This window comes from Strigops habroptila, chromosome Z (assembly GCF_004027225.2).
Source record: "Strigops habroptila isolate Jane chromosome Z, bStrHab1.2.pri, whole genome shotgun sequence".
NCBI lineage: Eukaryota > Metazoa > Chordata > Aves > Psittaciformes > Psittacidae > Strigops > Strigops habroptila.
The window spans coordinates 86,141,222-86,163,448 of NC_044302.2; the positions used below are offsets into that span (position 1 = coordinate 86,141,222).

General features: G+C 41.1%; 2 protein-coding genes across 6 annotated transcripts in view; one reads left to right on the top strand and one right to left on the bottom strand.

Moving 5' to 3' along the window:
- The window catches only part of NNT (nicotinamide nucleotide transhydrogenase), a 45,715-nt gene extending 28,999 nt beyond the window's left edge, over positions 1 to 16,716 (bottom strand). For 2 of the 4 annotated variants that reach the window (XM_030512128.1, XM_030512131.1), the window contains exons 1-9: positions 16,426 to 16,686; positions 15,260 to 15,457; positions 8,588 to 8,817; positions 7,245 to 7,462; positions 5,648 to 5,735; positions 4,860 to 4,948; positions 3,049 to 3,236; positions 2,219 to 2,352; positions 400 to 591 (exon numbers count right to left, since the gene is read on the bottom strand). In XM_030512128.1, coding sequence (XP_030367988.1) covers positions 400 to 591; positions 2,219 to 2,352; positions 3,049 to 3,236; positions 4,860 to 4,948; positions 5,648 to 5,735; positions 7,245 to 7,462; positions 8,588 to 8,817; positions 15,260 to 15,410 — 1,290 coding nt within the window. In that variant the 5' untranslated portion in view covers positions 15,411 to 15,457; positions 16,426 to 16,686. Of the gene's footprint in view, positions 1 to 399; positions 592 to 2,218; positions 2,353 to 3,048; positions 3,237 to 4,859; positions 4,949 to 5,647; positions 5,736 to 7,244; positions 7,463 to 8,587; positions 8,818 to 15,259; positions 15,458 to 15,811; positions 15,908 to 16,425 lie in introns of those variants that run through there. The other 2 variants (XM_030512129.1, XM_030512130.1) reach the window with 2 other exon arrangements.
- An 85-nt stretch (positions 16,717 to 16,801) lies between these two features.
- The window catches only part of PAIP1 (poly(A) binding protein interacting protein 1), a 28,319-nt gene continuing 22,893 nt past the window's right edge, over positions 16,802 to 22,227 (top strand). Inside the window, exons 1-3 of one of the 2 annotated variants that reach the window (XM_030512133.1) lie at positions 16,802 to 16,998; positions 18,065 to 18,181; positions 21,707 to 21,888. In XM_030512133.1, the coding sequence (XP_030367993.1) occupies positions 18,151 to 18,181; positions 21,707 to 21,888 (213 nt within the window). In that variant the 5' untranslated portion in view covers positions 16,802 to 16,998; positions 18,065 to 18,150. Of the gene's footprint in view, positions 16,999 to 18,064; positions 18,182 to 19,948; positions 20,457 to 21,706; positions 21,889 to 22,227 lie in introns of those variants that run through there. The other variant, XM_030512132.1, reaches the window with a different exon arrangement.

The window sequence follows — 22,227 nt, forward strand, 5'->3', positions numbered from 1 at the left end:
GAAGTTACTCTTACAAGAACAAACATGTATTTATTAAAAACAACAACAACAACAACGAAGGAATAATATTTTTCTGGTCTTGTAGTAATGTTTCAAACGTTTTAAATAACTATGTTTTTATCACATGAATACAACATGCAAACTGAATCTTTTTCCTATTTTTCAATAGTAGACATTAGGTATTTGTTTAACCATGACAAGAAGATAGAAGCAAAGACTTTTCCCTTCACAAAATGGGACAGAGGAATATTCAGCTGAATACAAACATGATTGCCCACACTATCCATGAAGCCATATCTGAAGTCTATCGGCATGCAGTATCTTTGAATGTATTTTAAAGAGGCAACACTGATAAATGTATGCACTCACAAATTAAGAAAAGAATATTTACTGACTTACCTTCATTACTACAGTTCCTCTAATAACATGATCCAAAGTACCATAATCGAATTCATCTTTTGGATCAAAGTAGAAGTTCTCTTTGTCAGGACTAATAGCCTTTAGGAGTTTGATTATATTATTGGAATATAGAGTACTGGCCTGAGTAGCCATCCTGCTAGGCAGGTCTGTATAGCCAATGTGTGTAACACCCTGAAAAAAATTTAAGTAAAATACTAAGGATTAGTACAATCTCTGAAGAATGATAGAATCACAGAATAGTTTAGATTGGAAAGAAACCTTAAAGATCATCTAGTTCCAACCCCACTGCCACAGGCAGGGACACCTTCCACTAGGCCAGGTTGCTCAAAGCCCCGTCCAACCTGGCCTTGAACACTGCCAGGGATGGGGCAGCCACAGCTTCTCTGCGCAACCTGTGCCAGTGTCTCACCACTCTCAGAGTACAGAATTTCTTCCTAACGTCTCATCTAAATCTACTCTCTTTCAGCTGAAAGCCATTCCCCCTTGTCCTATCGCTACATGCCCTTGTAAAAACTCCCTCTCTTCTTCCTACATATCCTCCTAGAAATATATATCCAAACTGTTTCACTTATATCTGTTTTTAACCCCAGCTAAAACTGTTACCTGCAGCCCTAACATTATGAAGTTGGGGGGAGGATTACTCACAACAATTACAGAATTCAACATGATCAAACCCAACATCTTAAATGCTATTAGCAGCAAGCCTATACAGAGAGGAAGATGTACTGGTGCAAGAGCTTGTCCTCTCCAAATCCTACCATTCTCTCAGATTAACTTCTTAAAGCAATCAGGTAATGGATTATTCTGCCCAATGCTTGGCATCTTCTCAGTCCTTCTTGAGGGCATGCACTGAAGGCAACTTTCTATATAACAGAAGAGTGAAGGAAACTTCCTTAGAGCTAGCTAGCTGTGCAAGTAACATGCCTAATAGGTTCACATTTACGTAAAGAGATAACATAATACATCCCTGCTGTTTAAAGAACAAATGTGAGTATACCTTGTTATCAGGGTTTTGGAACGTACGGGAAGCTGAGGCTGGCAAGCACATACAAGCAGGCTTGAGTTAAAACACTGCTCCCGCAACTGACAGCCAAGATCCATGCATGCTTCCAGGAACTCTGGCTTCACAATACAATGGTATGGCACACTGATAATACCTCTGCACTGCTGCTTTTTTTCCACAGGTCAGTGCCAGTACACTATGTCCAGGGGTAATACTCCTCTGACTAAGAGTGTTCCATATAAATTCTTCATGTAAGTGTCTGATTACTTCTGTTCTACATACTCTAATTTTTTAAGCAATGACATCAAAAGCCCTAGAAAACCACAAAGCCAAATACAGTGCATGACTCATACACACGCAGCCCTGCTAATATTAATAACCATGGCAACAGTATGTCCTACAAGCTTCCCTAATAACAGCATTATGTCCTTACATCACCAAATAAACAACCTTGGAAACCTGCTACTTTAAATCTCATCACCTAATTTCTGTAACTGCTAGTAGATTCCTCACAAGTACCAAAAATAAAACCCAAAAGCAGAAAAACAAGCTCTCTACTGAGCCAGTGAACACTGGAGCAAAAACCAAAGCAGTAAGTTCAGTCCAGAGCAAAACTACTTATTCTAATGAACCAATAGTGATAATGAACCCTAGTTTGACTTATAAGTGGTTGGGATACATAAGGATTACCTAAGCCCAAATAGTGAAATCAGCTACTTGTTTTCAGCATACAGTTTACAAAACACAATGTGAATTCACGCAAACTGAGAATGATCTGCAGATTAAAATGCTCACCTTATGAACATACATTTCTCCAGGCTTTGTAGTTTCAATGTTTCCCCCTGCTTCTGCTGCTAAATCCACAACAACTGAACCTTCCTTCATTGATTCAATCATATCTTTCTTAAATAAGATGGGAGCTTTTTTGCCTGACAAGACAAGGCACCTTAAGTTAAACGCAAATACAGCTTTTTATCTGTAGAGCTCAGGAGATGCGTTCTCCCCTTCTCTCTATATAAAAACCTTATTTTTGTAAGCAAAATTTTCAGGTAACCAGTACCTAGGATGAAATGTCATAGAAGGCTTTTTTTTGTACAGGCAGAAAGAAGAAATGCTAGAATATCTTGCTCCGAGCATGTAGAATTTTGTCCTCAGTAACTGACAACATCCAATCTTACAATTCAAGTCGTAACACAAAAACAACAAAAGATGCCACATCAAAATACAGATGTTGTGCAATACAAACAGTAAGCTCTATCTTACTATGTTTCAATTACAAAACACAGTACTGTTTTGTCTGGATTTGTTTCTGTGCACAAGCTGGATAGCAGCAGTAGCAGTGATCCAATAAATATGCAAGAGAATTACATATTCTTACTTTATTACCATCTACTCCTTGTTTAATAGGAGAACATGATATTGAGTCAAAGACTGCTAGTTTGTGAAAACAAAAGTTGCAAAAAAAGGCACATGCTTTAAAAACAGGCATTATCAGGGAAGTTAAAAGGTACATGGTAGCACTGACATAATTCAGTAACACCTCTGTTTTCACTGCAGGCACAGCTCCAAAACATGCCAACTTACACAAGATAAATGAAAATCAGCATCTTGTACATAAAACGTACCTGGAATAAGCGCTGTAGTGATGATGATATCAACATCTTGGCACTGTTTGGCAAAGAGTTTCATTTCAGCTTCAATAAATTCTTTGGACATTTCTTTAGCATAACCACCTTGTCCCTCTCCAGATTCCTTTAAGTCTACCTCCAAAGGCTCAGCCCCAAGAGACCTGAACTGTTCCAGAGCTGCAGCTCTAAGAAAATAAAATTGCAGGGAAGGAAACAATTGCTGCCATGAAAATCCACCATGACTTTTCTGGTCTTTTTAGTAGCAGTCTTCACACAAGAGATCTAAAATTTATTCTAGGATTAAGGAGACTATAAATTATGTCCTCAACTTTCTACATTAAGTGAAAAAAGTAACTGCATCACTAACTTCAGGTCCCTAATAATAATAATTGGGTAAGGAATAAAGGCAGCTAGGGTTTCCTGTACACTCAGCAGCATTGCTCCAATAAAAGTCTCAAAGCCGAGACCTTAACTGTTGACTAACACTGCTCACCCATTTCTCGTCATAACTACGCAAATCTACAGCCCAAACTTAGATGCCAAGGATAGGTGATAAATACACAACCTGTGGCCCTATCTTTAATCTGTGAAATGGGAAATACTAGTAAGTCTTATTTTCACAGGGAAAATTGGGAGGGTTGGGGGGTTAAGGGGTCATGGGTTTGAGGGTTTATTTGGGTTTGGGTGGGGGGTTTGTTTTCCTGTAAATCTGATACATATTTTTCGTCACATGATATCACAGTAAATAATGAGTCTAAATTTCAGTGTTAGGTGAATATTCACAACACATACAGGATTTAACACAAAATTCTTGCACACCACATAAAAGCATAAAGGATACTTAAGAAGGGAATTAAAAAAAAATCTGAAAAGTTTTAGACAGGTTTTGATCACGCTTTTAGGAAAAATAAATTCTTTCTAGTTTGTTTTAAGGCATATGCAGATTTTCTAACAAACCAGAATGAAGGTTTTTTCATATTGCACATCATAGGTCTGGAGATACATTCATTTTTATTCTTTCATATTAAATATAGTTAAGTAGCACTAAATGCCACTTCTGCATAAAATCAAACATATATAAGTAATTTTAATGCAAATACAGTATTAAGCACATAAAAATTCAATATAAGAAGGCCATTTAACACAAAATAATCCAGTTTGTAGTCCCTGGAGCTATAAGACAAATGTTTGTGCTCTGCAATTTTCCCACTCTACTGCTCTGAAAAATGGCTATAGGACAAAACAATCCTTCCAAACATAAAGAAGAGACCCAAGGAAAGCAGAATTTGAAACAGCTTCAGATGCGTTTTCTGTTCTTTCATCCTGAGATTTATAAATAAAATAACCTGATCTCTTGCTTCTTTCAACCTACTGAAGGAGAAAGTCTCTCCAAAGACGCCCTAGCTGGCTTTTCTGGGATCAGGAAAGTAGAAGTGAATAAGAGTATGCAGCTATGAACTTGGATCAAAGCAAGCTATAGATAAGGGCATACAGATTATTTCTTTACTTTTTCTTCTGTGTCCCCAAGAAGAAGAGAGACATGAAATTATGGATAAAAGCCCTGATTTTCTCATTCTCATAAAGTAATGAGTTTTTATTCATGCATTTCTGAATGATGCAATGACAAGGACTTCTTGGAAGATTTGGTTGTTTTGAGGTATAAAAAAATGGAGGAATAAAGATGGAATAAAAATAGCAGCAACGGAATTGTGATTCAGTGCAGTACAAGTGCTTTCACTGTAATACTGACTCAAACTACTTAATCTTAAAATAACGTCAGATTGCTATTACCATTTTCATACACCTACCTAGTATCAAATCCACGAACCACTGCACCCATCGATTTAGCTGCTCCTGCAGAAGCCAGGCCAGCAACTCCTCCTCCAATGATCAAGACCTAGAATGATACAACCATCTTGTTTGTAACATAAACTAAAACCAGAGCTGGTTAGAAAAGCAGCAGCTTTGTACTGCTTTCACAACTGCAGATACGTCTCATTAACCAGCCATTTAAACAAGCTACCTTAAGACACAGAACACAAAATTACTTTGGTACAGCTGCCCCATAATCTAAGTTTAAAAGCTGTAATTCCTAACTTCTCTTATCTGAAAGCCAACTCACCTGTAGCTAACAGTTTATGTAAGTACAAGTTTTCTCCTTAGCTTTTTTTTTCCCCCCTTCCCTAATTCTACTCTTATTTCTCTTCAACTCAATCTACCTGTAATTCCAATCCAACAATACCTTCAATCAGAGCCTTCAATGCACCAGAAATCCCAACATCTCTGACTTTTCTGAACTGCTTCCTTGCCTGTCCTCATCTGGGGAGGAGGGGGAAATCCATCCATGTATAGATACTCTTATGTTTAAAACTAAGCAAACTTAAATAAAACTCAAATTATTCCGTTATTCCCAAAAAAACCCAGCCCTACAGCTAGAGAACAAAAATTGCTATGGGAATAACTACAGGAATTTCTGAAGTCTCTAGAACTAGCCCTAAGGCAGGAAAAAAGCCTTTTAAGACAGTTTCAGCAGCAGTTAGCTGCACTCAGGAACTCACATATTCTTCTGCCACAGTATCTGTTTAATTGCACATACCTTTGCTGGAGGAACTTTACCAGCAGCTGTGATCTGACCCGTGAAAAAGCGACCAAAGTGATTTGCTGCCAGTACCACAGCCTTGTAACTGTCAATTAAGGATGAACACGTATCAGTATTTTCCTATGGTCAGTACAATTCCATTCATGACAGCAATCAAAAGGATAAACATTTAACCATAGCTTGCACAGGATAAAGCAAGTTTAATATTCTACTGTTGAGCACAAGCTTAATAGCCTGTCTTTGTTTGTATTTCTTGACTTTTTTTTTTGGCGGGGGGGAAATGCATTTTCAGACAGAATTTTTAGAATGCCATATACTGGATGTCCACAACAATTCACTTTCTCAAATAAAATTTTACCTGAACAATATACACATAACTTGCTAACAGTTAACTCTGTGGTCTTTCAAGCTATCTTTAAAGGCTGTAACCTGAGGCTTGCTAGGAAGGAAACATGAACAAGCAATTGCAAAACCCAGAGCAATTATGCAGTAAGCTCACTTAGACAAACAAGCGCACATTTAAACAAGATACTCTGACCTTAACTCTGCAGAGCTATATAGTTTAGGACAAATAGCTTAAGCTCGCTACTTCTTTTGCCCCATCTGCTCTGTAGCCATTCAAGAATGGGTGGCTGGATGTCATGTTAACATCAATAAAGCTAGCCGAAAATGCAGATCAACGTGTAATTGTGTCTTTTATTAATAACAGTGCACATTTTCTTGCATTTTTACTAGCAGTATTGTGTTCAACAGCCCCATTCCACTCTTTTTCCTATCTCTAGCAGGAATATATGGACGTCTGTATAACAAAAAATTAGTTATAATTTGGAATACAGCTTGTAGATTTTATACCTGTAAAAACATTTCCGTATTTTATAGATTTCTATATTTGAGTAAAATTACACAGAATGAAACACAGAGAAGTAACCAGACATGTACTCAGATGTATAATGCTGGTGTCCACAAAATCTGGTAGCCTTCTCCAAGGTTTATTATGCCTTACAGACATCATCTAAGTGGAAAGTCAAAAAAATAATAATAAAAAAAGCAATAAAGAATCTAATAATAGAAGTTAGCTTGATGACAACAACATTTTAATGCACTGGAATACCTACAATACCAGTCACAAAGCAGGAAGATGCCTGAGAGTATTTGTTCTTTTGTTTATATCTGCCATGGCAATTGCATTCATACCGCATGCTGCTTGGGTCAGTGAACTCCCAACAACACCAGATCCCAAGGACAGACAATCTGTGTTCAAGCTTTCTTAAAGATAACTTTGAGCCTGCTCAGATCTAGTTCAGATTAAAAAAAAAACCAAAACACTAGAGAAAGCAGTCATGGAATTAAAAGAACTGCCATCAATTTTGGTTGTCTATTTAATTTTTCTGTAGGCCTTGTTCTGATCTGCTGCAAAGCTGACCGCAATAAACTTAAGTTGGTTGGCACCTCCAATAGTGTCATCCTGTGTGAAACAACTGTATGAAAATAGAGGTGCAGAATTGTTTTGTATATACCCAATACCAAAGCACATAACTTTTAATCCAGCTATACTTACTCAAGCTGAAAGAAAAAAAAAAAGTAACATTCATACCCAGCAATGTTGGCCATGGAGCTAAGTGCATCATATCCCTGAGCAATGGTGATCCGTGGAACCTGATCCATAGCCAAGACAGTAGTTTTTTTCTCCGCAAGTTTTTTCAGGAGGTCTGGATTTTGTGCTGGGTAGATAAAACTAATCAGAGTAGCCATCGTCTTAAAAAGATCTGCCTCATGCACACCTAGAGCTGAGTTATATATAGGAGCCCTCACCTGAAGAAAGAGAGAAGTTTCCAAATTAATCAGAAGAAATAAATCAGAACACACTCGACTTTCTTCCTCCTCACTTGCAGTCTGTCCACTCCCTCCACAAAGTACACAAGGATGGAAGTATAGCAAAGGCTGTTTACACAACTGAATTGAGTAACTGCACTTCTTAACTGCAATCCACGTATTAGAGTTAGCTCTAGGCAGATTGGTGACAAGGCAGTAATAGCCATCACACCTTCAGAAAGATCTGATGGCTTCTAACCAGCAGTTACTGGCTTTTATGACAGATAGCTGCCCCAAACACACCATTTTTAAGCAAAATGATTACCAAGCAGATATGCCATTAAGCTCTACATGCTAAGAATCACTTATTAGGTTGCAGTGCAGCACTGCATATAGGGAATTTCAAGCATGAAGTCCAGCAGATACACATCTTCATCTGTATTCACTTTTGAGTTTCTCACTTTTCTTCAAAAAGAAACCTACTTAAAAGGCTTGTTCACAAAGTAGCTCATAGAAATTGTATGTTCAAACCTGACCGAATAACTTTAAATAGAGCAGTTAAAAGAAGTCTCAGCATCAAGTTTAAGGTCTTTTTCCTTTTTCCTTCAGGCCTTTATACAACCTAATACCTCTCAAGCAACTTCACTTCTAGCAGCCCTCCCAAATCAACTACAACTCATCTAGTTACAAATACTTCTGAAACACTCAGTTGTGGAATTGTTGGATACCTGACTGAGAGAAGTTAGAAACTAGCATCTTCAGAATTCCAAACAACTCTCTCTAAAGAGCAGCTTCAGTTGTATGTTACTAATTTTGGAGCAAAAGTTTCTTACAGCAGGGATGTCACCTGATTAGTCTAGAACTAGTAGCCTACCTCACTCTAGAAAACACACCACCTCCAAGCTCGTTAAAAACTTGGTAAGTAATTATCCTCACTTTTTTCAATGCTGCCATTTACTAGCTTATTACTGCAGGCGTACACCTGAGCTATTAAAAAAAAAAAAAAAAAAAATCAGAATTAACACTAACCTACTTACTGAACTGTCAGCACACTATCAGAAAAAAAATTAGCTCTATGTTTCTCCAAAAATAATGTAATAGGAAATATATTAATAAAGCAATTACTTTGATAACCAAATCAGAAGCCAGGACTTCCTTGGTCCCCTGGATCTTTGCTCCAACTTCTCTGTAATGGTCATCAGAAAATTTGGAAGCTTCTCCAGCACCAGATTCCACCACAACATTGAAGCCTTGTTTGACCAAGGCTTGAACTCCAGCCGGTGATAGAGCCACTCTCTTCTCATTCTCAAATATCTCCCTGGGGACACCTACAGTCAGCTGTTTATAAGGAATTCCTGTAAGAGTGGCAGATTAGACAGCATTAGTTGCACCAAAGATTAATAAATTGATATTAATGGCACTACTCAGTGCTGTACAGACACATGCAGACATGTCACACTTACCCGTTCTCCCTCCTAATGGAAGAGGAAGTGGAATGATCTTTTCTGGCAGTGTAGTTTACATTTCCTTAAATTACACCACCTTGCTAGAGATCCTTGTTCTCCCAGGAACTGACAGGCCAGCCCAATCAACCACATAAGCAGTAACAAGTGTTTGGTGAAGTTCATACCCATCTGAATTTACATAGTTCTGACCATGTAACTGTCATTCTGACTTGTACTTTACATGGTGTTCTGGTGATAACACATTCTATCTGGCGTAAGAAGAATTTAAATCTCTCTCGAGTCACTATTGCAAAGAAATAAGCAAATGAGTTTGTTCATCTGAACTGCATTTTAAATAAGCATGTTTTTAATGTTTATCAAATTACAGTTGTCTCTGATAACTATTAATGAATGTAACTTACACACCACAAAGCACATTGAAAGGCACAACTACTTCTATAATGTACTCTTAAGAGTTTGTAGAAACGAAAACAGTGAATTCAGGAGAAGTGGAAGAATAATGGAATATCCATCTACTAGTTTATTCAATTACACTTCTCTTAATGTTATCTCCTTGCCTTAACTTGTCCAAAGCTCTTCTAAGTAACACCAGGAAAATACTGAGGCTGCAATCTATCAATTTTAACTTAAAATTTCAAATTACAAACATCTTTGCAATTGTTCACATACAATTTGTGGACTTCCAGTACAATATCTGAGAGTAAAAACTGCTCAAATTAAGTGTTTAAATACATTATTTATAAATACACAGACTCAAGCAGAATACTTATATATCAAACTATTGCTTCAATTACACTAGACAGCATGCAGTCCAGCACTCAGGCCCAGTTCTGCAACAGCGTTCACTGATGTCTATCTAGAATTTAAACCTGGATTGTGACATTTGTACATGAGACACTTGCACCACATATATATTAATGAAATATAACTTGAGCAGCCTAAGCAGTCACAGATACTAAAGATCAAGCAGCAAACAAGAGTGAGAGGAAGGGGGTGAGAGGCTTGTTTTAAATTACAGATCTGCTTTCAATTTTGCCACTAAAACTATGTATTCTGCTACAAACATTGTAGCAGACTAGTAATGTGTCGCATTTCAGGAAGGCTTCCTTTTCACTTTTTTTTCCCTGTTTGTTTATTTAAGATAGAAACAACCAAAACAAAGCCAAACCATACCACACTAGAAGAACTTAGAGGAACTGAGTTATTCTGATATTTTAAAATCTAAATCTGAAAAAAAAAAAACCTAGGACTATAAGGTGTTTAAAATTGAACATCTGAAAATGTTTAACAACTTTCAAGATACTATCAATCTATAATATTCTGAAAATACAGAGTTGCTAAGAACTGGTACTTAAATATCTATATGTACTTGTCAGTCTTCTAATCCATTTAAAAAAAAAAAAAGATTGAACATATGCAACAAGATGACAGAGCTCACCAAAGAAGTGCATTACTTCTAATTATTTTTCGCCTTTTTTTTAGCTTTCTCTTTAAAATTGAACTAATAAAATGGTAACAAATAATTTGAAGACAAAAGTGTTTTGATATTTTGTATGTTGGAGAGCATTTAAAATTTTTTAGATTACAAGACAAAAATCAAATTCAGAAAAACATGCTTTAAAGGAACATAAATTCACGGCAGGAGTGAGAATGCACATCTAAAACAAAAGACCCACAAAGGTAACAATGCTTCATAAAGATTTCTTTCATCAGCATACACCACATACAAACATCACTGTGCAAACTGTGCAACTCAGGGCATCCCTATCACAGCAGCACTAACCACTTGAAAACCACAGTAACTGTTGCTGTCACTCATACGAATTACCTTTGTCATTTGAAAGGAACTCTCTCTTCATCTCTTCTCCTAATTGCTACACAATAAAGTTCTGCTGCTGATTTTCACTGAATCAATTCAGTGGAAATAAGCTCTGTTGTCTTTTAGAAGCAGAAATGAAACCCAGAAGATTTAAATTTGTTAGAGTAACAGAGACCAATCATAATTTCAAAGGAAGTAGCTCTAGGATAGAAGACAAATAGCTTTCCAAGAAGCACTGAGAAAATAAGAACTGGAGCGCTACCTTCCCCTTCTGCTTCTCTAAGTTTTTGCAGCACACAAATGCACAGAAAGGAAGGAATTATAGTATAAAAGGAATAGAAGGATGACTGCAAATTCAAAGGCACACAGACACTTGGCTAAAGCTTACGTACTTCTCAGGAAAAAAAATGTAGATTCTTTTTTTTCTTTTTTTTATCTCCTAAGGCTCAAATGACAATATATGCTTCTGGTTTCTTTTTGCTCTCTTGGTTTTGTGTGGGGTACCAGAGTAAATGGCTAGGAGCGAGGGGACAAGAACACGCACTCCCTATATGTCAAATGTGTTTCCTCATTTCTTTCTTTCACATTGGTACCTCTTGCATGCAATAAAAACAGGTAAAACTTCTTCAAATGGCAAGTATTTGTGCACCTTATTTAGCAAGCAGAATGATCAGAGACCAATACTGAGTAGTATGTCCTCCTCCAATGCTTTGGGAGATCAAATCCAAGTCAAACATTCAACAAGTCTCATTTGCCTCTCACCTTCTTTTCTCCTCTGTCCCACTACCAAATTTCTAGCAAACGGTGAATATAGAAGCAAATGAATACAGAAGCAAAGAGACATCAGTTTGCCAGCCTTTAGCCAGAGCAGGTACAGGACATTTTTCAAGCAGACTATACTGAGCTACATCATTCAACACCAAAACAAAGCGGATGTCTACAACTGCAAAGCAAAGTCCTATGTTAAAACTTCAGGACAGGCTATTATAAATATTGTTTTTGAATAATAGCTATACTATGAGCATAGATTTGGCTTATTAAACTCAGCAATTTTATGGAAGTCGTTTTGAAAGGTTGAAATCTAGAATCGTAAACTTAGGATCTTGATTTAGATTTTATTTCAAGAAAGAACATCTGCAATCCTTCCCATGTGTTTAAAACTGCATGAGAATGTGAAGCTTCCAAGTTGCCTTTCTAAGCCTCCATATCCAATAATGTAAAAACTGCCTTGACTATGTTTTAGTAACTAACTTATTGCTTTATCACATAAAGATTTTCCAAAAATAGACTGCTGCACACATACCTTGAGAAACTTTTCGAGTCAGACGAAGACTTTGAATGTACTGTTCATTTTGCAGGGAATACACAGCTTTTTTCTGATACAAAGAATCAGCAGCAAAAGGATACTGCCACTACCAAAAGCGACAGAATCATTAAATTTCATAGGCCTAAGAATCTTAGTATGGAATGTACAAAAATTAGAAAACTAGTAAAAAGCCATTCTTTCTCATCCCCCCTAACATAATCTCAACTGTATGAGTACATATTTAAAGTACAGTCTCAAATTTCAAGTAAACAAAATAAGTAGGTAGTCTACATCTCCAAGCTTCAGAAAGCAAACAAAAATAACTAGCATCACAAAACTGATCATCTCCATGATCTCCATGATCTTTAAACAAACTAGGTGTTTAAAGAAGATCATAAGCTAAAACTAGCAAGAAAACTTAGAACATTGTAAGTAGAGAAATAGAGAAAAATACAGATTTTTATCTCTCTAACCTGATTTCAGGAAGTAGTCTGTAGCAAAGTATTACCAACAACAGAATTGGAGAAAAGAGAAGTTTTGACTATATGCCATATGTTCTGGGATGGGAAAACAGGATATGTAACCTGCCCAATTTATAAGTTACTCTAATAACTCTACTCAGCTTTAAACAAACCGTCTCACCTGTTCTGAAGATGAGGACATATTCCAAAGAACAGCAATATGATGTTGGGAAAAGAAAAGGAAAAAAAAAAAAAAAAGAATGGTACAGAATATTAAACAAACACCTGATCCCTCTTCTTACACAAGCAAGGGGATATAAAAAACCCCAAGGAAATTAATGGAGAATGTCTATGGTTTATAAATAATGTACAGCTTATCAAGAGAATTAATTGACAATAAACTGCTACGGGTTTAAAAGTTCTGCTATATAGGGGAAAAAAAAAACAAAAAACAAAACCCCCCAAAAAAATACCCAAGACTTTTTAAAAAAGAAGAATCAAAATTAAAATTACATTAAAAATCCCAAGATAGAGATAGGTGAAACTCACAGAGCTGTAAGACGAATCTGAAAGTACATTGGAAACCTGACAGTCAGTCACCCTTCACAGGGCTTAGCGAAGTTTTGCATCTGTTTCTCTAGCACCTGGTGCTAGCAACTATTTGAGACAGATTACAGGAATACTTTTTTACTCCTGTATGAAAATGTCTATGTTTCTAAGGAACAAAGAATGCAAATTAAATAGCAATAAGAAAAGTATCCATCTCCCAAGTTTACTTTTCAACTGACTCCAAATCTCTTCATGCCCCAAGCAGCTGTTGTTCTTGTACATAGCATATCCTGGATTAAGTGAAAGCTAATCTGAGAGAATGGAAGTAACAACCACAGGCTTAACAAGAATTACTGTGACAATAGTCTTTTCAGAAAACTGACTGTTCCTAGCATTACAGTGATTTTACCAAGTGTCACTGATAATGTCTGAAAGAATAAAATGTAGTGATTTTCTATGCTGTTGAGTCTTGATTCACGAGCACTTAAAAAGTATACATAGGCAATAGTACCGAGAGTAATTTTTCAGTCAACAGCTGTTTTATCCTTGATTTGTCCTCTACGGAGTGACAAATCTCATGTTACCAAAATTAACTATGAGGACAGCTTAATTATCAACCAAAATACTTCTCCAGCTTAATTCTCAGCATTAACTAACTGCATTGCAGGAATACTATTTGCCCTTAAATAAGGCCTTCCACATGACAGATGTGAAGAGACAGCACTGAATGCTTGAACACATGACACTTATCAGAATTCTCTGTCCTTGTGGAAAAAATTCTGAAGTGTGATTCATAAAAACAGGAAAATGCACACACATGAGAGAGAGCGAGACAAACATACTCACTTCAGTAAAACTGAAGAGATCTTTCAGTTGCACGATCAAATTTGTGGTCAAAGTCAACTACAAGGACTGATTCCAAACTCAAACAACAAGAAGGGCACTTACCTGGGACATTAGAGAAAGAACCTTGAACCTAGTTTTCTACATCCCAGGTTTACACCACCAAAAGGGTCAATATGCCATATCAAGACAGACAGATGTCTCATTCAGTACTTAATACGGAAAAAAAATTTGGTGCATCACAAACCTGCCAGTCAGAGCAAAGAAATTCAGGTTTCACCATGCAACTGTGGTAAAAAGCCATGCGATACCGATTATAAGGAGCCCTTGGACTAAAGAAACTCTTCCTCTCATCACATTTCTTCAGAAGCTCCAAATCATTGGGTCACCAATTTGAAAGGACCCCAGAACGCACCAGCCGCTGTTAGTACTGCCAGAAATTCCATGCAACAAAGGCTTCTCAGAGTTATATAGTCTAATCTCATGTCCTGTGTTTTCATAACCAGACACTTCAATCCACAAACAGCACTACTTTTCTAATACTCTAAGATATCTAATGCAGTTACCTACTGTGCATATTTGGAAGAACTGAACATCACGCGTACAGCATCTAACCTTCCACATTAATCTGTCGCAGACTGAGAAGATCCTAGATCTGCACTGCAGCTGGGTCTCTAAATTCCTTCAGGAAGGCATGACCCATGCAGGATAATGGGCAAAAATATCATTAAACCAGTTTTACATATTCTCCAGTCCTCTAGCTCTCAGGCTACACACTGCATAGGGAAAAAAACAAAGTCAGTTCTGATTTTCATACACCAGGCTCACATCATAAACTGGAACCCAGGACACCCCTCCACTCCCCCTTCCTTTTTTTTTTTTCCTTCTCCTGAAAATACCTGAACCTGTCCATTATCTGCCCATAAACGTAATTAGTGCAAACATACCAACAAGCCCTACATGTGAAGATGCAGATCAAAAGTTCTTCAAGGCAACATAAGTAGAACATAAATTTCCTGAACAAGAAATTTTTTTAGACAGGATAGCTGCATCTACATACAGTCATGCTTGCAGATCCTCTCTTTGTGAGGGCTCTATTTTCTCCTGCATGCACACAAAGAGTTGCACAACCACACCCCTTGGGGAACTCAGGCTTTTTATTAAGAAAAGACACCTTTTGCACAACCCCTTTAAAACCAGCGTATAATTGTACTACATCTGACACAAGCATGCTACTGACATGATTTAAGAGTGTTCTTTTTAAGTCTCTTCTGTACTAATGCATATCTGAAAGAAAAAATCAATCTATCTTCATGGCTTAAAAGATTACTTAGGATAGTTTAATCAATTTACCTGGCTTTAGAGCTGCCTGAGTTGCAAGCATCCGGTGGGTTCTAAACATTCGCAATCGTGGCATCTTTGCAGAATGCACCTTAGGTAGTAAGACACTGCTGAAAACAGGAGCGGAGCACCCACTAACAGCAATGCGCAGAAGGCTCGCCATTCTGCCCAGACCTTACAGCAGACTCCTTGCCACTTAAGGAATTTGGGCTGCACACATAAAAACAAAGCAAGAATTATTAATGATACAAGACAGAAGGCATGTAAACTCAGCAGCTTAAGTCCTGTCAACTGCCAGTAGCCACGAGATGATCATTTCTCCCCACCTTTTTTTTCTAGCTAGAACTTTCTTTTTAACTGAGTAAGGCAACTACCAAACTAAAGTAACAAGACCACAGTAGGGCTGACATTACAAAAAGTTGACCTAGAAATCGTATTTCTGTGCTCAAAGACCTCATTCTCCTCACACCGTCCCTGTAAACCAGCATCTTTGACACATGAAAACTTCCTGCGCCCACAGAGCCAAACAATTCAAACCCCTGCCAGAGCTCCCAAAACAGTTACCCTCTGCAGGACAGCATCTCACGGGCGCTCCGGACGCATTCCAGAACAGGCACCCGTGATGGGACAAGTGGGGCAGCGGGCAGGGGCGCCCTCGCGAGCAGGCGGGTACTGGCTGCTGACGGATGCAAAGGCTCCTCGCCCGACACCCAGCCGGGTCTAACGCGCCGTCCCGTCCCTCCCCACAGCGAGGGGCCACCGCTCCCCACAGGACAGAGCCCCCGGTTTGTTCACGCCGCTATTTATAGCCACGGCCACCGATTGACCTTAGTTGGGCAGGCGGCTCGCCCCCCGCCCGCCCGGGCCCCCCGCCCCTCCTCCCCGCCACAACGGCCACCGCGCCCCGCCAAGGGAGGCCCGCACCCGCCACCTCTCCGCTCCCCGCCTGCAGCGCGCCCGCGGGCCCCTTCCCGCGCCACCTGCCTCCTTCACACGTCCTCCCGCCTACACGTCTTTCCTTCCTCTCTCCCGCCCTTCCTTCCCGCCGCTCGCGGGAGCTGCGAGAGTGGGACACCGCAGCCCTCCCCTCAGCAACGGCCACCCCCCGGCCTAAGCCGCGAGAAAGCGGAGATGCCACCGCCCCTAGCCCGCACCGCACCGCACCGCACCGCACCCACCAGCCGTGCCGCCGGCGCTGGCCCCGCCGCGGCACTGACCGACCTTGGGTCGAGGCGGCGCGGCAGTCTCAGCGCGGCGTGGGGTGGGGCGGGAGGGGAGGTGCGGGGCGGGGCGGGACGGGACGGGACGGGACAGAGGGTGTAGAGAGGGTGCAGAGGGGGTGTGGGGGGTCGCTGCCCGCCAACCCGGAAGGAGAGAGGGGAACGCAGCGGTCGGGGCGGTCCCCGAGCTGGAGGGGAGCGGCGGGGGCTGCCCGTCACGTGGTGGCGTTGCGTGCTGCCGGCGGCGCGCGGCTGAGGGGCGGCTCCGCCCCGTGGCCCTGCCCTCAGGACGGTGCTGCGGCGGTGGCGAGGCGTTTCCCGAAGGAAGCTGAGGTACCGCGGCCGGGGCTGAAGCCGTCGCAGCCGTGGCCGGAGGCCGAAGGTGTCGGGCGCGGGCAGCAGGCGGGCGCGTCTCTCAGCCGTGGCGGCCGGCGGTGACTGGGGTGAGGAGGCGAAGGTCGAGGCAGCGGCTTGCGAAGAGAGTGTCTAAAACGTGGCTGGTTTCTCGTGGACAAGCACCACGGCATATAGGTGGTATCTTCTTTATTATTGTTGTTTCTTGAGATGTGTAATACAGCAGCGAGCTGGTGTGTGCGTTAGAGTGGTAGATACAATGTGGGAGGGTAACAGAAACAGAGGAACTCTGGCAGCTATATAAATAATAAATGAATCAATGCAGAGAAGATGCTATTAAGTAGAAACTTTACAGACGACAGCTTGCCCGTTGCCTGTGTATGTCGTCTTACTTCACGCAGTCTGTAGTTTCTAGGTGTGTGCTAGGCTCTATCTATTTACATCAGTGTAACGCAAAACATGCGTTGCCGGAGGTGTCATACAGCTGCCAGTCTCACAACCGACGACTTATGAGTGAAGCTAATGATTCTGAAAACATAATTCTCTGAGAGTAATTAGTAGGATATGCTTCTGCTAGATCTTTAGGAGACTACTGTGCTTTTAAATGAATCTGTGAGAAAGATTCCATTTAGAGTTACACCTTATGTCCTAATATGGGTGCTTTATGTTTCAGGCTCAGTAACCATTGAGTACTGCAATGACATGCCTCATCAATACGATAGGGATCAGCAAAATACCGATTATTAATAATATATTCAATTTTAAAAGCTAGAACTAGCCTTTTCCGTTTTTCTAATTTTAAGTATGTTGTAAGCATAAAAAGAAAAAAAACGTAAAAGTGCTTGTGTTCTGAATACTGAGAAAGTTGCAGTTTGTGGTTTCTCAGCACCAGGTGCTGCAGTTGTGTACAATATTACTTCAAAATTAAATGTTAGACTATTAGGTCACACACTCAGGACAAAGCAAGTAACTCCTCTAATGGATATTTGTAGGTCGTAACTGCATTTGGTGAAAGTTTTTATCCAGTCATTGCGTGTCTCACTAACGTAGCCATCTTAGGTCTTCAGCTGTTTGGTTTCACAGGATTGAAGTAACTGGTATGACTTCAGCTACTCAGGCTGGAACATTCTAAGCAGAATTTTAGGCATTGTGTAAAAGGGTTGACTATTGTAGGTAGTATTTGGGTATTGTAATTTTGGATTTCATTGCCTGAAAAATTCCTTTTTCTAATTTTTGGTTTAGGTGTCTACACTAGGGAAGAGAAATCGGCTTCCCAGCCAAACGCAACTACTTTCATACAAACTCCAGTATTACATCTGTGAGGAAAAGATGGATCTGGTATCACAGTCCACTCTAAACGGTAAGTAGTTGCCAAACAGACATTAAATGAAGATAATGTAGAACGTCTGTTAAGTGAAAAGAATTCACATTATATCACAGGTGAAAAGTTACCTGGTTCAGTAACATTTAATTCCTCAATAGGTGTATACCTTAAAGAATGAGATTTGCTTTTTCAAAAGATTGGTATATTAAAAAGTGATGCCAGAGTATAATGATGATTTTCCTTTAAAGCCTCAGGAGCCCAAGACCAGTGGTTGAGAATCTCAGCTTCCTTTTTCACATTAATGTAAACTTTTCGTTCTCTTCCTGGTAAGGTGAAGTCTGCAGACGTGACGCGAGGTCGCAAACACGGGCTTTAAAAGTGGAGCTGAAATAACACAACAACACTGAATATATTCCATTTAGTTATTTTAGTAGCTAATTTGTGGTCTTTAAATGGTTGGTAATGCTGCTTAAATCTAGTTTTGACAATTGTTTACACAAGGGAAGTATTCCGGTATTTTTTTGTCTCACCAAAACCTCCTACTGTTGCTCTCATTTCCTTTGCAGTGTGTAGATCTGTTAGTTTACCAGTCTGGCTTTCAGTAACGGTTGCCTAGGAACAGTTTTCCCATGAGCATAATGAACTTCAACTGTGTCACCTTTACTGTCTGGCCAAGCCTGTCTTTCACCAAAAATCAGTCCGATTCATGCCTTGGGGAAGTCACAAATATTTTACACCCTACACCAACACCCCATTAATAATTAAAAATTGTAAAATATAACAGTAAACCAAATAGGAACATAGCTTCTAAAGGCACCTTTTCATAATAGAATTTTTTTTTTTTAATATAAGACAGTGCTATTCTGTTTATTTGGGGGTTTTTTTATAATGTTTCACACACACTTGTGTATTTTTCACCCCCTCATGAGTGGCGAACAGAGTTTGACCCGACCCCACCCCAGGCTTTGGCTTTTGCTGTGGAAGGGGCAGGGCAGGCTCTTTGTGGGGATCGAACACCAGCATCAGGACGAGCTGTGATGTGTTCTGGGCACCCTGTGTCTCCATTACCTGCCTCATCTTGAAAGCAAGTTGTGGTGGTCTGGAGTTTGCAAAGTGAGTAGAGTAAGGCTCTGGGCTAAAACTGAACAGGAATAGGTGAATTAAATTGTGAACAGGCACTTAAACTGAGTCACCCACAGTTAGTGTGGGTTAATATTAGCAAAATATTAGCGAATATTAGTTAATATTGGCAAAATGCATTACACACATAGGCTCCTCCAGTTTGTTCCCATTGGTGTGGAAGGTTTTTAAAAATTAAATCAGAATAGCATTTGTTACCATGTCGTGCATAATTATACATGAAAATGCATTATTCTGAACAAGCACATTTATATGAAGTGGCCCTAACAGTACAATCATGTTGCCATGTTAGCGGCTCAAGTGTAGAATTCAGGCTGCAGCTGTGCACACAAACGCCTCTCCTCTGCCTGTATGCGCAGAGTGTAGCTACAGGTCTCTTGCTACGTGTAGCAGCAGTCTCGGTGCTGGTGGAGTCACCGCGCGCTGTGTGTTCCTGCGGGGGAACAATCACAAGAACATATTGTTTTGTCAGAAATGCCGTGCCCAAGCTTTCCTGGTGTTCGGGAGGTGTGCCGCGGTGCGGCCCCGGAACCGGCTGCTGACACCCGCAGCTCGCTGGAAAGCGGCCCTGTGCTGTGGTGGGGGTTGCAGACCCATCAGCTGTGGACAAGCGAGGTTGTTCCCGAGCCCGGGAACAGCCTCTGCCCGTCCGCCACAGCCGCGCTGGCCGACACTCGCCCCGGCCGGGTCGCGCTGCGCTCCCTGCTCCGGGGTTGCTATGGCGACAGGCATGGCAAGTGCCGCGAGGGGGCGCTGTGAGCCGCGCCGGGCCGCGACCATCGTGGCGGTGGGGTGGGGGTGAAACTGAAAGTGAAGGGCTCGGGCCGCGGCGAGGCGGGACCCAGCGGCCGCCCTGCCCCTCTCCCCGTTCCGCCCCCACGCCGTTCGCCGGCTGCCTCCCAGAAGCGCTTGAGCTGCCCCAGCGTGAGCATGTCGGATATTTTCGACCGAACTCCGGGAGCCGGCCGAGGCCGGGGCGCGGGCTGGGAAGGCGCTGCTATCTCCGGTGGCGCGGGCGCGCCGGAGAGCGGCGATGGGGCCCCCCTTGGGGGCAGTGGTTCAAACAGCTCAGGCTCGGCCGAGGAGCAGCAGCACCAAGCGGGCGGCCTCTTCCCGCAGCAGGAATCATTGCGGCCTCCGAAGACTGCGCCTCTGGGCACCGGAATCGCAGGTACGGGCGCAGCGGCCCCCTCCCCGCCCCTCCGGAGGTCCCCAGTGTCGAAGGCGTCGGAGAGCAGCTCCCTGCAGCCTGCCGCGCTCCGCTCGTGTGCCCGGACCATGCTGCTCCTGCTTCGCTTGTCCCCCCCTTCGCCGTCCCACTGAGGCTGGAGCCGTGGGGGTTCGCCCCACCTCCCCGCGGCCCAGGCGCGGGGCCGCGTGGTTTTTCGCGCCCCCATACCTAGGCGTGGAGGAGTCACCGCGGCCTGAGGGCCAGCTCGCTGAGCACCCCAGCCATCTGCCTGGCTCCTCGCGGCGTGGCACCGAGATGAGCTGCGTGGGGGCACCTGCACCTTTCCTTAGAAGAGCGGTCGTGTGTCTGTGTTATGGGCCTATGCCCAGGTAAGGGTGTGATGTGGCACTGCAGCCGCTCACAACACCTCTCTGTCCGTTTCCCCCCTTTCTGGGCCCTCACATCTGTGTGTGCATTTTATCCATCTGTTAAACTGACGGCAGATGGTTTCAGCCTTCCCCTTATTGAAGAACTCCAGCCTAAAGGTTTGCCAGAAAATAAACACGATCTAACAGTAATACAAAGCATTGTTTGTTGGTTAGCTTTTTCAGGTAGGTATCAGGTTCTGTTTTCAATAAACGCAGGAGCTAATCTATAAAGATACATTTGGAACTCGTGGGAAATACTGTTTTAAAAGCACTCTTTCATTGTTGGTTGGTTGGTTGGTCGGAGTTTTTTTGCCAACGATGTATGAGAACAACAGCTAAGTGTCTTTGAGAATTCTGTTAAAAATTAGTGTTCCTAAAAATCAGTGATGTCTTCCAATTGTTGAACTTCAAAGTCTTGAATTTCTATCTGAAAAGTATGAAAACCGACAAGATGAGCAAGCATACTGTAAGCAGGTTTGCTAGTTTCTCAGGTTAGCTCTTTAAGAAAGAGTGTTTTCATGGGAGAGGAGAGAGCGCTTTTTCCTCCCCCGCACACTTTTTTTCCTTCCTTTTTTTTTTTTCTTTCACATGAACATTGTGGTTATTTTCTGTTAAGTAGAAAGACTTCTAGAGTTTGCTAAAGTAAAAACCTTATCCATATTGAGAAAAACAAAAACCAATATATGTGAAGTAAACTTGAAAGTATTTTTATAGTAAAAGTATATTTAAAATTAAAAAAAAATACGTATTATGTGTGTACTCTGTGTGAATACATACTAATTTAGTAAATTCTAAGAAAAGCTCTCAACAAAAATTTTTCAGAACACCTGCCACAGTCAGGAATTCCATCTGGATCACAGGATAAAGTTACAGTTCTTGATTCTGGACCAGAAATGGCTGAACCTCAGGTGGCTGCAGCTCCTGTGATAACATCAAACTTGTCTGTTAAAGCACCTGAGTTTTATCCACCAGGATACGTCCAGAACTTCAGTCAGAACTTTGCAGTGAGTGTTTATCTTCTTTTCTTAGTGTATGCCAATTTGCTTGTATTCAAATTAATGTTTTCCTGATATCTTGTACAATCAGATAACTTGAATGCTGCATTTGGTGAAGAGATTCCAGAAACTGATGATAACCTCCAAGTCAGAATGTTAAGTGATAATGGGTGAATATTATGGTGTATGTGGGAGCCGTTAGGATGAGATATTTTGCTAAAGCTTGCTGCAGATAACCATGTTACTTGTTGATTGTACCAAGCAATGGTTACATCTTTTTAGCAGCTACCTCTGTTGTAGTTATATCTGCACTGGATTTTAAGTAAAGGCTTAGGTACACACTTATGC